At 41.7% G+C, this 14,986-nt stretch overlaps 1 protein-coding gene across 9 annotated transcripts in view; it reads right to left on the minus strand.

The window, feature by feature from the left end:
- The window catches only part of LOC145354384 (methylated-DNA--protein-cysteine methyltransferase-like), a 370,957-nt gene that overhangs the window by 26,226 nt on the left and 329,745 nt on the right, over nt 1-14,986 (minus strand). For all 9 annotated transcript variants that reach the window (XM_080205619.1, XM_080205622.1, XM_080205617.1 and 6 more), the window contains one exon: nt 7,225-7,364. In XM_080205619.1, coding sequence (XP_080061745.1) covers nt 7,225-7,364 — 140 coding nt within the window. The remainder of the gene's footprint in view (nt 1-7,224; nt 7,365-14,986) is intronic.

A 14,986-nucleotide genomic window follows, 5' to 3' on the forward strand; every position in this document is an offset into this window, starting at 1 on the left:
ATTAACAGGGGAATGGAAATCTGAGTGAGTTCAGATTGGAGGGAAGCAAAACTGATAACAAAAAGTAGAAAAGTAGGAAGTGAGATTAGAAGACAGATAACATGAAGCGAAACATTAAATAGAATTCTAATACTCAATAATATTTAAAAAGATAAAGTTAAGGACACTCTATCTGAATAGACAAAATATTTGCAATAAGGTAAATGATTTCATGGCATAAATAGACATAATTCAGTATTATTTAATTGCCAGCGCAGAGATGTAGTTATCATGTGACCAAGACTGGGAACTGAATATTCAAAGATATTTATCATTTAGGAAGGATAAACAAAAAGGAAAAGGAAGTAAAGTTTATTTATCTGTCACAAGTGTGGTTTACATGAACACTGCAATGAAGTTACTGTGAAATTCCCCTAGTTGCCACCATCCGGCGCCTATTTGGGTCAATGCACCTAACCAGCATGTCTTTCAGAATGCGGGAGGAAACTGGAACACCCGGAGGAAACATACGCAAACATGGGGAGAATGTGTAACGCCACACAGACAGTGATCCAAACTGGGAATCGAACCCTAGTCCCTAGCACTATGAAGCGGCAGTGCTAACCACTGTGCTACCATTCTAGAGTAGAGTTGTAAATAAGGGGCAAGATCAGTACATTACCAAAGAATCAGCATGGGTAGAGCTAAGAAAAAGCAAGGGGCAGCAAACTTCGGTGCAAGTTGTTTACAGGCCACCTAATTTAAGTGGTAATGTGGGGCACAGTATAAATCAGAAATTAGAGCTACATGTATTATGGAAAATACAGTAATATGTGACTCCAATTTACATATAGACTGGATAAGTCTAATTAGCACTTATGTTGCAGGGGATGAATTCCTGGAGCAATGAGATGAGTTTCAGGAGCACTATGTTGAAGAATCAACAATGGAATGGCCTATTTTAGATTTTTTTTAATAAGAAAGGGTTAATTAACAACTTTGCTGTTGACCATAATGTGATAGAATTTTACATTAAGTTTGAAAGTGATATAGTTCATTTTCAAATTTGAAGAAAGAAAACAATGAAGGTGCGAGCAGCTTTCTGACTATGGTGAATTGCAAAACTACACTAAATAAACTGACCATCGATAGGCAACAGCAAATATTTGAATTATTACATGGTCTACAACAAATATACACTCTCCTGAGACCAAATAAGTATCAGCTGTATAGGGCATTGGTGAGGCCGCAGCTGGAGTACTGTGTGCAGTTTTGGGCGCCGCACCTGCGCAAGGATATTTTGGCCTTGGAGGGAGTGCAGAGGAGGTTTACTAGGCTGATACCGGAGTTGAGGGGGTTGAGCTATGAGGAGAGGCTGAATAAACTGGGCTTGTACTCGTTAGAGTTTAGAAGAATGAGGGGAGATCTCATTGAGACGTATAAGATGATGAATGGGATGGATAGGATAGAGGTGGAAAGACTCTTCCCGCTCAAAAAAGACAGTAGGACTAGGGGGCACAGCCTCAAGATAAAGGGGGGGCAGTTCAGAACGGAGTTGAGGAGGAACTTCTTCACTCAAAGGGTGGTGAATCTCTGGAATTCTCTGCCCGTTGAAGTGGTGGAGGCTGCCTCGCTAAATATTTTTAAGAAGCGGGTTGATGGGTTTTTGATAAGAGAGGGGATTAAGGGTTATGGGGAGAGGGCGGGAAAGTGGAACTGAGCCACGACAGATCAGCCATGATCTTATTGAATGGCGGGGCAGGCTCGAAGGGCCAGATGGCCTACTCCTGCTCCTATTTCTTATGTTCTTATGTTCTTAAGATTTAGGCATATTTCTTAATAAATACTAAGGGCTGAATTTTCCTCTCCCGATACTGAGCACAACGGGCTTTACGTATGGATCTGGGATTTCTACCCCCATTGACAATAACAGCAATTTCATTAGTATGGGAAAGGGGATGGATCAGGAGCCCATACTGCTTTCCCAATGTTGCTGGCATCATTGTGAAAGTGGGCATTTTCCAACTTTCACAATTTTGATGGAGACAGGTAGGTTCAGTTAGCCATGTAATTCACACCTGCATACAGGTGTTTGCAGGCTTTAACAATATGAAAGGTAAGTACAAAGGGTATGATCTACTTGACATAATTATGATATCCTGTAACAGAAGATATAGATGTTTTTACTGTAGTGAGTCAAGATAGTATTTTGATTTCTAAAGGGAAGTTACAATTAAAAAACAGTGATGTCAGAATGTTATGTGTAATAACTGGCAAGCTATCGATGGAAATTAGAGTAAACTAACCAGTGGATAAAGTCTTTCCTGCATTGCACAATTTTGCCCAGTTTGAAATCCACATGTATGTGAAATGTAACTGCTTTAATTTTTTTCCTTGAAGCTCCTTATCTGTTCGGCTGCTTTAAAACATTGTCGGATGGCTAAGCTTCTGGTTGTCCTCAAAGGCTCTCATAGATTCTGCTCAGGATAGATTATTTGTGTAACTATCCAGGAGTACGTGACTTTGTTTATTTTGACAGATTTTTGAGCTTCTAAAGAGGATGATGGTTTAAGTGGCTATTCAAGTGCTAATTACTGACCTTGATAGATTTCTGAGTTTTTCAAAAACTTCCAAATGTTACAAATGGGCTTGTGATTTCTGTTTATTGTGAATAGTGAAGCAGGGAATAAGAGATGATAGGGTATGGAAAGTTAAGGGGATCATGCAGTATGGGGGATAATGGAGATGGGGAGGGATAGGAAGGGCTTCAGAACTGGTCTCCAGAACTCAGCTAATGTCTCTGTGAACAGAAACTGGTCTTTTAATCTGGTTAGCTCAAAATTGGTCTGTCTCCATATCTGCTTCAGCCTGCTTCTGCACTGTAGGATTCTATGGTTCTGTTGACTCCAGGATGAAAATCCCACCAGTGAACAATCCTGCCTGTCGGCGAACTTCCTGACTCATTCCCAAGCATCAAATCCAGTGCTTGTGTCACTCTTCACAAAGTAGGGGGTTAGGGAGGGGGAGTGCAGATGTTGCAGTTATGGAGGATGAAAGGAATCATAAAAGCAGATCAATATCTCGCCCCAGTGAAATGTACCCTGGCTGTTAAGAGAAGCAACAGTAAAAATAGGGGAGGCTCTGACCAGCACTTTCCAATCCTTTCTGCCTATAGAATGGGACTGGGAGAACTGTTAGCGTTGTTCTGGTGTTTCAAGAGTGAAAAAGGGATAGTCACCCAATGGCAATCTGCTTAAGAAAACGAAGGCTAATGGGATCCAAGAGAAAGTGGCAAGTTAGATTCAAAACAGGCTCAGTGAAAAGGTATTGGCCGATGGGTGTTTTTGTGAGTGGAAGGCTATTTCCAGTGGGGCTCTGCAGAACACAGTCCAACACTCTCAATGCTTATAAACTTAAATGTAACAGCATGATTAAGATGTTTGCAGATGATGTAAAAACTTGCGCTGTGATTATAGTGAAGAAGAAATCAGTAGACTACTGGAAGATATTAATGGACTGATCAAGTGGGCAGAAAAATGGAAATCAATTAGGAGAAGTGTGGGATAGTGCACCTGGGGAGGGTAAGCAAGGCACAATAAATGGTAGGATACTGAAGTGTAGAGGAACAGAGGGACATCGGAACGCATGTGCACAGATCCCTAAAGGTAGCAGGACAGGTGTATAGATGTTTTTTTAAAAAAAACACTTGGGCTGCTTTTTATGAGCAGAGAGGATATTACTAGAATCGTATTAAAAGCAAGTAAGGCCATGGGCTAGAGTATTGCGTACAATTCTGGTTATTGAATTACAGGAAAGATGTGGTTGTGCCAGAGAAAGATACAGAAATGAATAGGGGATTTTAGTTATGAGAAAAGATGAGATTGACTAGGGTTGTTTTATTTGGAAAAGAGGTGGTGATTTAATTGACGTGTAACTCAGATGGAGTGGTCAGAAAGGACATATCTGTTGGCAGGAAATACAAATAACCAGATGAAGGAATTGGTAGGAGGATAAGAGGAGAGTTGTAGAGAAATATTTTCACCCAGAAAGGGGAGGGAGTGAAACTGTCTGAAAGGATGCTTGGGGCAGATATCCTCATTTTGTTAAACTATTAAAAACTTACCTTTGGTTGGTGGCTGTGGAGACCATGGAGGGATCCTGAATTTTTTTTTAACACATTGCCAGTTTTTTAACACATGCCAGTTCATTGTTCTACATATTTGTTGGGGTTAATGTCTATTTTGGGTGTGCGTGCTGAATACTTAACAAATAGGCCACATAAATTGGATAGCAGTTGCAACGCATATGCAGACCAGACGCAGGATGTCCCACTGCCAAGATGATGCTTTGCTCCCATTTTACGCCTGAAAAATTGGGCACAATGTGTACAAATTTTAAATGTAACATTTTATCGTAAGTAGCTAATGAATGTTGTGATTAACACCATTTTTAGAGAGAATTAAACTTGAAGATGAAAATATTAAAGGCTACTTAGGAAGAAGCAGGGAAATGGGATTAGCACATATAGCTCCTGTGGGGACCATAGCACCAGAACAAGTATTATGGCCAAATGGCGCCTTCTGCCTTGAAATTTCCATTATTCGACAAAAAAGATTGTGAATGCTGGAAATTAGAAAAAAAAACAGGAAATGTTGGATGTAGACATAGCTGATGATCTGAGGAAAGATCCCTAACATACATCTGCTTTTTCTCTATTCAGATGCTGGGTAGTTTTCTTCAAAGACTTCACTGGTACAGTGCTCAGGATATTCATTGCAGAAGACAGTTACATATATAATATTAATGTACTCTAGTTATGTTTACTCTATCTTAAAATACCTAATTAAATATGGTCGAAGTTATGTCGTATTTGACTGTGGTGTTATTCAATTTAGAGAACATTTTAAATAGAAAATGGTTTGTTTCCTGTGTAATACAATAGTAAAAAAGCATGATGAGTGACTCGAGTACAGAAACATTATGTGATACAAAATAGAACAAATAAAGACAGTCTCAATCATTTTTAGTTTGAAGAACTTAATATGATGGTGGCCGAGTAAATCTCATTGTTAAGCCTCTGCAAGCTAACCACAGTGCCGGTGGATTGAAGATGTGATTTGATATTCGTTCAAATTTCCCTTCACTCACAAGAAACCTTTGCAAATTCTCAGTTGGGTCTTTGAATAGAGCACTGTGTGATTATACAGGACTGTACTGGGGGAAGGGGAGAGGGAAGCAGGACGTTGAGCTAAAAAGTGCCAGGACCAATCCCACCTTACAGGAGTTCACTTTGTGTCGTCTGATTAAAGAGTACCAATGACTATGATTAAAGAGCAGTTTCCCATCCAATGCATTAGCTAGCACAGACACAAATATTAGCTAAATCTGAGGCTGTATTATGGCAGTTTCATGAGCAGCTAGGTTGGGGAACAAATATTACTGCTGCTGACCTCAGCTACTCACACATGCTCCACACTGATTTTCCTTCAATCTTCCCTTGTCTGCTGTGCAGGAACTGAGTAAAAATATTTAAAGTGGGATAAAAAAAAACTTACTGCCTGCACAGTGCAGAGAGAGGGGTAGAGGTGAAACGTGTCTGTGCAGGTGTGCTGGCTATTGTGGACTAACAGCTGATGGCCATTTGTTTCTTTGCTACACATGTTTGAGTGTATTTGCATGAATCTAGAATTTGAGAGTTAGCATAAGGTTAGTTTAAAAGTTAGATGTCAAGCTCATTTGAAAATAAACAAGATAACAGAGGCAGGCAATTATCTTCTCCCAGTGGGATACAGCATTAGGAGATCTAAATGGACAAAGAGCAGCAGTGTGTGCCTGTGTGTGGATTGGAGGAAGGAAATGGGATAGTTTTGCCATTGAGCTTCAAGCCTGTAATGTAAGTACAAATTCTTCTCATGGAAAACACAGTTTGTCGGTTTGTACTTTTTTTTTAATGACAGATTTCTCCCTTATTTTCTCCTCTCTCTCTCCTGAAGATCTTGGCTTCTGCAAGGATATAGTTGAAACCAGCTATCCTTTGAGTGTGATTCGTACGTGCATGTGGGCACGTTAGATTCTTTGCATGGGCATGTGCAGCAGGAACCAGAAAATAAGTGAGAAAGAGCACAATCTCTTGGTTGATTTTTCATTCTCCTGGTTGATTTTTCATTCTCCTTTGTCCAGGGGTAGGGAGGCACTTATAACAAATGTCAGTCTGCCTGAGCTAATCAATACAGCAGAGATACAGAATTGAACCCTTCCAGTTTGTCATGAGCCAATTACAAATTCTATTCATGATGTGGAGATACCGGCATTGGACTGGGATGGGCACAGTTAGAAGTCTCACAACACCAGGTTAAAGTCCAACAGGTTTATTTGTTATCACAAGCTTTTGGAGCACTTCATCAGGTGAAGGAGCAGCACTCCAAAAGCTCATGATACCAAATAAACCTGTTGGACTTCAACCTGGTGTTGTGAGAATTCTATTCATGACCCGGGTCACTGAAGGAATTCATAACGACATTTTCACCAGCTATATAACATCGAATAGAAAAATCCGCACAGCACAAAAAGAAGCCATTCAGCCCATCGGGTTTTTACCAACAACAATTCCACCCAGGCCCTATCCCCATAACCTCACATATTTACCCTGTTAATCCCACTGACACTAGAGGGCAATTTTAGCCTGGCCATTCAACCTAACCCACACATCTTTGAAGCGTGGGAGAAAATCAGAGCACCCGGAGGAAACCCATGCAGACACAGGGAAAATGTACAAACTCCGCACAGACGGTCATCCGAGGCTTGAATTGAACATAAATATGCCTCCAGAAAGATTAATTTGAAATGTTACTTTCTCCATTTTCCAACCATCGCTTAGACGTTAGCAGATGGCAAAGTTACGTTTTGCACAAGTGAGCTGCCAAAACAGAGTCTCTCCAGTCTGAAGCACACGTCATGAGCAAGCACCCTGACGAATCTCTATCATTAATAATAATGAACAGAAAATGGTGCAGGCTGTATCCACAATTTCCCGAACTGGGTAGGCTCTCTTCCACACATTCAAACACAGTCTGTGGATCTATGTGACAAATATTTCAATAAAACTGACTAAAACACACCACCTCAGTTATCTGAGCTATAACAGCACCACTTCAGTAAGCAAGGTGATCTGGTACAACACACAATAACACAATTATTACTATCACGGTTTTGTTTTTATTATATCAGTTACTGATGTAAACTTACAGGGTTAGCTCTCATGGCTCCTCCCACAGCTCTCATTGCTTTTGGATTGCCTGCCATTGCTGCAAGCTCCTTGTAAGAGACCATTTCTCCAAATTTCACATCATTCATTAGGGTCATCAGCACGTTGCAGGTGAAGGTTTCTGATGAATAGAAGACAGAATATTGTTCAGGTAGGTCATAACAATTCCCTACTGCTCATGCACTAAGATAAGAACAAAAGAAATAGGAACTATGGTCTGTCAAGCCTGTCCTGCCATTTAGTATGATTATGACTGTCTTAACTCCACTTTCCTACCTGTTCCCATATCCCTTGATTCCCCGAGGCACCAAAAAAATCTATCCATCAGAGCCTTAAATATGTTCAAAGAGGGGACATTCACAACCATCTGGGGCAGAACACTCCAAAGGTTCACAACTCAACGTGAAGAAAATTATTAGAAGCCGAGGAGGTGATTTAACATCCGAATACTGGTAATATACAAACAAATATCTGGGCCAAAATGTTTTTCCTATTGGCTCCATGTAGAATCAAGATAGAAGCTACTGTATTTAATCTGTTGACATAGACAATGAGCAAAATCTTCCAGATTCTGAATCATTCGAGACTAGACACATGGCCCAAGATGCAGGTTAGGACCTTGAGGAAGCCTTGACATGCTGACCTTCATGGGAATTGCCTGGAAAGTTTAAAGTTCTGTTGACAATTTCCCGGTTTCCTTGAACTCTCCATGAACGTCTCCGATTCCGAACAAGAATCAACGACTTCAGATAGTTCCAACGTACTTATTAAATAGTTACCCAGGAAATGTTATTCAGCAAAAACCTGCTGACTCCTGACTAACTCCAGTACTGACCACCTCCAGTCATATACACTGAACTACCAACTCCCCTTGCTACACCCTGACAACTAGCATGACCACTCAACTATTGCTTTGACCCCCACACCCTCCCAATCTGACCATCCTGCCCAACCACCCAGCTACTGTGCCGCTATTTATAGACGTATATACCAAAGACAGGAGCATTGGTGTGTATGGGACACTTGTGGAACACATGCATCAAAAACACCACATTCGATCATAACCAAGTTATGGTGCTCATTCATGAGCTATTTGGCACCATCAGTTGTGCAGATATTTATAATGATTATATAGCTGATATTTCAAATAGATCTTTACAATCAATGATAGTTTACAATATTTTTTGGGTTTTTTGCTTACGTGATGCCAGCAAGCCCAGCATTTATTGCCCACATCCCTAATTACCCTCATGAAGGTGGCAATAAGCTGCATTCTTGAAATACTGCAGTCACATGGTGACAACACAGTGCTGCTATTAGTTGTTGACCCTGCAATGATGAAGAATCAGTGATAACATCTCCAAGTCAGGATAGTGTATGACTGGGAGGGGAACTTGAGGTGATAATGTTCCCATGTGTCTGTTGCCACCTAGGCAGTACTGGACTCCTAGACCTCGGGACTAGAATATTGGTTTCTGATAGTGTTAGGTGGCTCAGTTTTTGCTCTTATCATTTGTGACATAATCAAAACATCAGAAGTGAAGAACAACATATAAACAGAGAGAGAAAAAATACTTAACATTCCATTGTAGCATACAATAAATTATGCCATTCAAGTCATGTGATACTACAGTATAGGAGTTCAAACTAAACGCCTGGATCACTGGAACATGACATCTTTTGCTGTTTGTCAAGACATCTGCTATTGATAAAAAGAATTACCCCTCCCCCACAATCCCCAGCTTCAGAAAGGAAAAAGCAGGACTGAGTTTCAAATTTCGCTCTTATGGTGTGAAACTTCATCTCGACTCCTTGATATGCAACTGCTTTGCAACATACCCAGTCTTTGCTTTAATCGAAGAAGTGCCATATTCATAATCTCATGCATTTTTCATAATCTCACTCATTTTTTATTCTCTATATACTTACTCGCCTTTTTATAAAGGATCCCAGATTCCACAGATTTAAAAAAAATTATAACACTCTACGGTGTAACGATGGCCACTTTGTACCATCATAAGGCAGCTTTATACTTCACTCTTTAACTAATTTAATAGAATTTAAAATGCGACCAACTGTGACTAATGAGGCCTTCAGCAAACATGGGACGAAGTCGATATACTACTCCAAGTAAAGTCTTTGCCAATCAGAGCAATTAAAAATGGTCAATTACGAAGTACGAGGAATACACAGGTATATTGACATTTGAAAGTGGAAAGACAGGTTAATATTCTGTGTTAAGACCCTTTGCCAGAAATGATGTAGCACAGGTTCATTTTACAGCTGACCAAAGGGAAGATTGAAGGTCAAGGTCAAGACTACTGACATGCTAACTACTTTTATAAAGTCTTCAACTGCATTTAAAATGTTTGAGATAAAAATAACTGTTGGGTGCCATGCAAAGGCTCTCCCAGTCGGACTGCTGAGTGGTATTAGAAATAGAAAATGTGAGGAGAAGATTATTTTATTTATTAATCACAAGTAAAGCTTCCATTAACACTGCAATGAAGTTACTGTGAAATCTCCCGAATTGCCACACTCCGGCGCCTGTTCGGGCCAATGCACCGAACGAGCATGTCTTTCAGAATGTGGGAGGAAACCGTAGCACCCGGAGGAAACCCACGCAGACATGGGAAGAACATGCAAACTCCACATAGACGGTCACCCAAGACCAGAATTAAACTCGGATCCCTGGTGCTGTGAGGCAACAGTACTGACCACTGTGCTGCCCCACTGAATTATGAAAACCATTGAGGCAGAAGGGATATAAAGAAAGAATCAGGATAAAAGAAAAAAAAATGATTGGCATATAGTGCCTTTAGAAATCCCAGGATGTCCCAAAGTGCCTTACAGCAAATGAAGTACATTTTGAAGGGTCGTTACTGTTACGCTGTAGGAAATACAATTTGTGCACAGTAAGCTCACACAAACAATGTGATACAGTATTGACTAGATAATCTGTTTTAATGATGTTGATTAAGGGATAAACATTGAGCCAGGACATTTGGGATAACTCTTCATTCATTCTCAAAATGGTGCCATGGAATCTTTTACATCTATCCAAAAATACAGATGGGGCCTTGGTTTAAGGTTTTATTTGAAAAACGACACCTTTGACAGTGCAGCAGTCACTCAGTCATGCACATGGGGTGTCAGCCTATACGTTTTGTGTTCTAGTCTGAAAAACAAGAAATGCTCATATTTACAAGTTTTTTCCTCATAACTCAAAAACACATCTCAAAGCGTTTTATACATAATGGATTACTATAAACTGAAATTACACAGACTGGGAACAGATCATTAGACAGGGAGGAAACTTGTGTACTGTTTAAATACTGGCATTGACCAATAGGACCAAATGTGCAATAATGTTGTGCTGTGCTGCATTCTCTGTAACTTGGCTGCCATTTGCACACAATAATGTCCCACAAGAGAAATCCAATAAATGAGCAGTGAATCATTCTGGTGCTATTGGCTGAGACAGGAATCTTGGCCAGGACTTCAGGCCTCCCTGATTTTCCTTGAATAACATGTCCATGAACTACTGAAAGAGCAGATTACCTTGTCATCCAAAGGACATCACTTTTTTTAATATTGCACTGGAATACTGGTCTTGTGCCCGTGCTGAAGTCTTGGGAATGCTGGCTGAATTCACAACCAATGCACCCAATGAAGGAATGTTAGCAACCAAGCAAAATCAACCTTGGAATGGAAAATCTAAGATCGAAAGACCTGATGTCAATACTCTGATCACACGATCAAATGCTGACTAACAGGTGAGACATGAAGCATGCCTCTGTGCTCATATTGGGAAGCTGTACTCACCTGGAGTATTGCTTGTGGTATCAGAGCTACAATGCTACAAGTCAGACTTACTCTGACTCCCTCTTGAGCGTGGGAATGACAGAATCATTCGACTATTCCATGAGTTTACTTTGAGGTTTGTTAGAACAATGTGGGATGCCAAAGATGGTAAAGTGAGAGTGAGAATGGGGAGTGAAATTGAAGTGGTAGGCCAGGATCAAGCTCAATAAAGCATTTATTCAACCTAATGTGGAGTAGGTTGCAGCAGAAGGAGCAAAGCCCAATAGCTTTCCCTACTTGATTTCTTCAATTACATTCTATAGTGCTTTGCCTTCCACCTTAGAACTACTTTACTTACTTATTTCTCACTGGGATCATCTTTACACATTCAGTACTTTGTCCCCCTTTTCAGTATTTATAAAAGTGGTTACAAACTATTAAAACCATTATTTGCCCCTTTGTTAAAGTAGCTAGAAACTGCTAACTTTTACTTGTTCGCTCCTTTTTTCATTGGTGAGGTTTATATAAGAACACTCCTGTTTCCACTGCACTACTCTGACAGAAGAATCTGCTATGGAAGCATGGACCACTCTTTCTCTTTCATGTGTTCTCAGGATTCTTGTACCAGGAAAACCATGGGAATACCACAGTTAGCCTCAGAAGGGAATAAAGTAACTAGAGTTTCTCCTTTCTGACTGTTACAAGCACTTTGTGAAACACAAATGCAAAAAGATTTTTGCAATGTACAGTTGATGATTGAATAAGAGTTTAGTGTTTTGAATATCACAGCAGAAACTGGTAATTTTTAGTTGAGTATTTTTATTCAAAAAATATACTTTATTCATACAAGTTATAAAAGTATGTAATAGCTCAAATTTGGAATTACATTATGTGCAACACAGTGCAATTTCTTTCAATGCAGTACACAAAGCTCTGATGTTTCTTACTTCACGGCAGCGCGGGCTTGTTGGGAAGAAGTGCCTGTTTCCCGTGCTGTGTTGTTCTTTGTACACTTGCAGGTATATTTGCAATATCAATGTACATTTCACGTCAAACATTATCTGATGAATACAGTCTAAGGGTTGTTAATCCTTGTTTCAAGCCCCAGGGTATTCAATGGCAGGAGGGTCTTAGACTGTAGACTTTCCCCAGTGAGCTCTTGCACCCTCACCTGCCCAAAGCTTTAGTGTGTCCCTCAGCCCATAGCCTGAACTTTGGAACTGAAAACTTGGTGAATGAGAGTTCTCTGCACTTGAAGACCAGCAGGTTTTGGAGAACCTTAAGAGCATTGTTTAACATGTTGATGGTTAGCCAGCAGCAGCTGATGGTTTTCTGGGAACGGCTTGTAGGACACAGAGCCCTGCGTTATGGAGCTCCTTGGAATGAACCTTGATAAAATCCACATGTTCTCTTTCCAGGCCATCTTTTGAAAAGGCAGGTGGGCTCTTGAGGAAGTTACATTTGGACCACTGGTTTGTGGTCAAAGGGTTTTTCTACACAAACCTTTCCAAAGTGCAGATGGGACAGCATGGTCTGACTGCAGTTTTCAGCAGCTACATGACAAGACAAGCTTCTTGAGTGTTGTTAGGAGCTGCACCCATCCACTTGCCTAGATGTATGAGCATTTGGAGCGTTGCGATCTGATTAGGGATACGCAACATGGCTTTGTTAGAGGGAGGTCTTGCCTTACGAATCTGGTAGAATTCTTTGAGGAGGTGACAAAAACGGTGGACGATGGGCGAGCCGTTGATGTCATCTATATGGATTTCAGTAAGGCATTTGACAAAGTCCCTCATGGTAGGCTGGTAGAAAAGGTTAAGGCACATGGGATACAAGGACAGGTAGCTAGGTGGATTGAAAACTGGCTGGGCAATAGGAGACAGAGGGTAGTTGTCGAGGGGACCTTTTCGGGCTGGAGGCTAGTGACCAGTGGTGTGCCGCAGGGCTCAGTACTGGGACCTCTCCTCTTTGTAGTATATATAAACGACTTGGAAGAGAGCGTACGTGGTGTGAGCAGCAAGTCTGCGGATGACACCAAGATAGGAGGATTGGCAGATACCGAGGAGGAATGTCAGGTGACACAGCAGGATATAGATAGGTTGGTATATTGGGCAGATAGATGGCAGGTGGAATTTAATCCTGACAAAAGCGAGGTGATGCATTTTGGAAGGAATAATGCAGAGAGGAGCTACGTGATAAAAGGTAGACCGATTAGGAGTGTAGACATACAGAGGGACCTGGGAGTGCAGGTTCACAAGTCTATGAAGGTGGCGACACAAGTAGAGAAGGTTGTGAGGAAAGCTTATGGAATGCTAGCCTTTATAGGAAGGGGTATAGAGCATAGGAGCTGCCGTCTAATGCTTCAGTTGTACAGAACGTTGGTTAGACTGCATTTGGAGTACTGCGTCCAGTTCTGGTCACCTTACTACCGGAAGGACGTGGAGACTCTGGAGAGAGTGCAGAGGAGGTTTACCAGGATGTTGCCTGGCATGGAAGGACTGAGTTACAAGGAAAGGTTGGAGAAACTGGGACTCTTCTCCTTGGAAAGACGGAGATTAAGGGGGGACATGATAGAGGTACATAAAATACTGAAGGGGATAGATAGAGTCAATAGTGGTAGACTGTTCCCTAGATTGGGGACAATTACGAGAGGTCACGATCTAAGGCTGAGGGGGGAGAAGTATAATTTGGATATGAGAGGAAGGTTCTTCATGCAGAGGGTCGTGGGGGTATGGAACGTGCTACTGAGTAGGGTGGTGGAGGCAGGCACGTTGGACTTGTTTAAGATTTACTTAGATAGACACATGAGCGAAACAAGGATGGAGGGTTATAGTAGAGGGTATTAAATAGGGTCAGAGCCTCGGGACGACACCGGAAATGTAGACTTACATGTTAACGTTTTTGTCTTTTTATTCCACAGGTGTCGGTCCACCTTGTTGTCAAACGAGGGGCATGCACATGGTGGGTCGTGCGTGGGCTGCTCTTGGAGGTTCTGGGAGTGGCCTAGTACTTCGTGTCGGTGTGTGTGCTTGATCCTGGACCAGTAGACGGGCGCCGCAACAGCTCAGTGACTAGCACTGCTAGCTGTACAGATACATGGATTTGGGCCTGTGTCTGTGGGAGTTTGCGCATTCTCCCTGTGGTTGCGTGGGTTTCCTCCGGGCGCTCCGGTTTCCTCCCACACCCCAAAGATGTGCTCTTAGGCTGATTGGTATACCAAATTGACACTATTCTCCCCTGAATCTGGCTAAGTTAGTGGTTCCACTCACATACACACAGGGCAGGGTAGGTGTAGGAGGATGCGGCGGTGCGGGCTCGTTGGGCCCAAGGGCCTGTTTCCCGTGCTGGGTTGTTCTTTGTTGTTGTTGTAGATGGGTGCAGCTCCAACACCACTCAAGAAGCTTGACACCATTCAGGACAAAGCAGCCCGCTTGATTGGCACTGCCAACGCTCAATAGCAGCAGTGTGTACTATCTATAAGACACACTGCAGAATTCATCAAAGATCCTTTGACAGCACCTTCCAAACCCACAACCACTTCCATCTAGAAGGACAGGGGCAGCAGATGAATGGGAACACCACCACCTGCAAGTTCCCCTCTAAGCCACTCATCATCCTGACTTGGAAATATATTGCTGTTCCTTCGCAGTCGCTGGGTGAGAATCCTGGAATTCCCACCCTAATGACGTTGTGGGTCAACCTACAGAACGTGGACTGCAGCAATTCAAAAAGGCAGCTCACCAGGACCTTCAAGGGCAACTTGGAATGAACAATAAATGCTGGCCAGCCAGCAATGCCCACGTCCAATGAATGAATTTTTTTTTAAAATCCTTCGCAATAATGGGGAGAGAGGCAGTTGGAACCTTAGCATGTAGTGACAACTGGGCGAGGATTTTTGGGGTGAAACGAGGATGAAAATGGAAGCAAGCTGAACCAGAA

The sequence above is a fragment of the Carcharhinus amblyrhynchos genome, chromosome 17, assembly GCF_965287045.1.
Source record: "Carcharhinus amblyrhynchos chromosome 17, sCarAmb.v2.hapA, whole genome shotgun sequence".
In the NCBI taxonomy this organism is placed as follows: domain Eukaryota; kingdom Metazoa; phylum Chordata; class Chondrichthyes; order Carcharhiniformes; family Carcharhinidae; genus Carcharhinus; species Carcharhinus amblyrhynchos.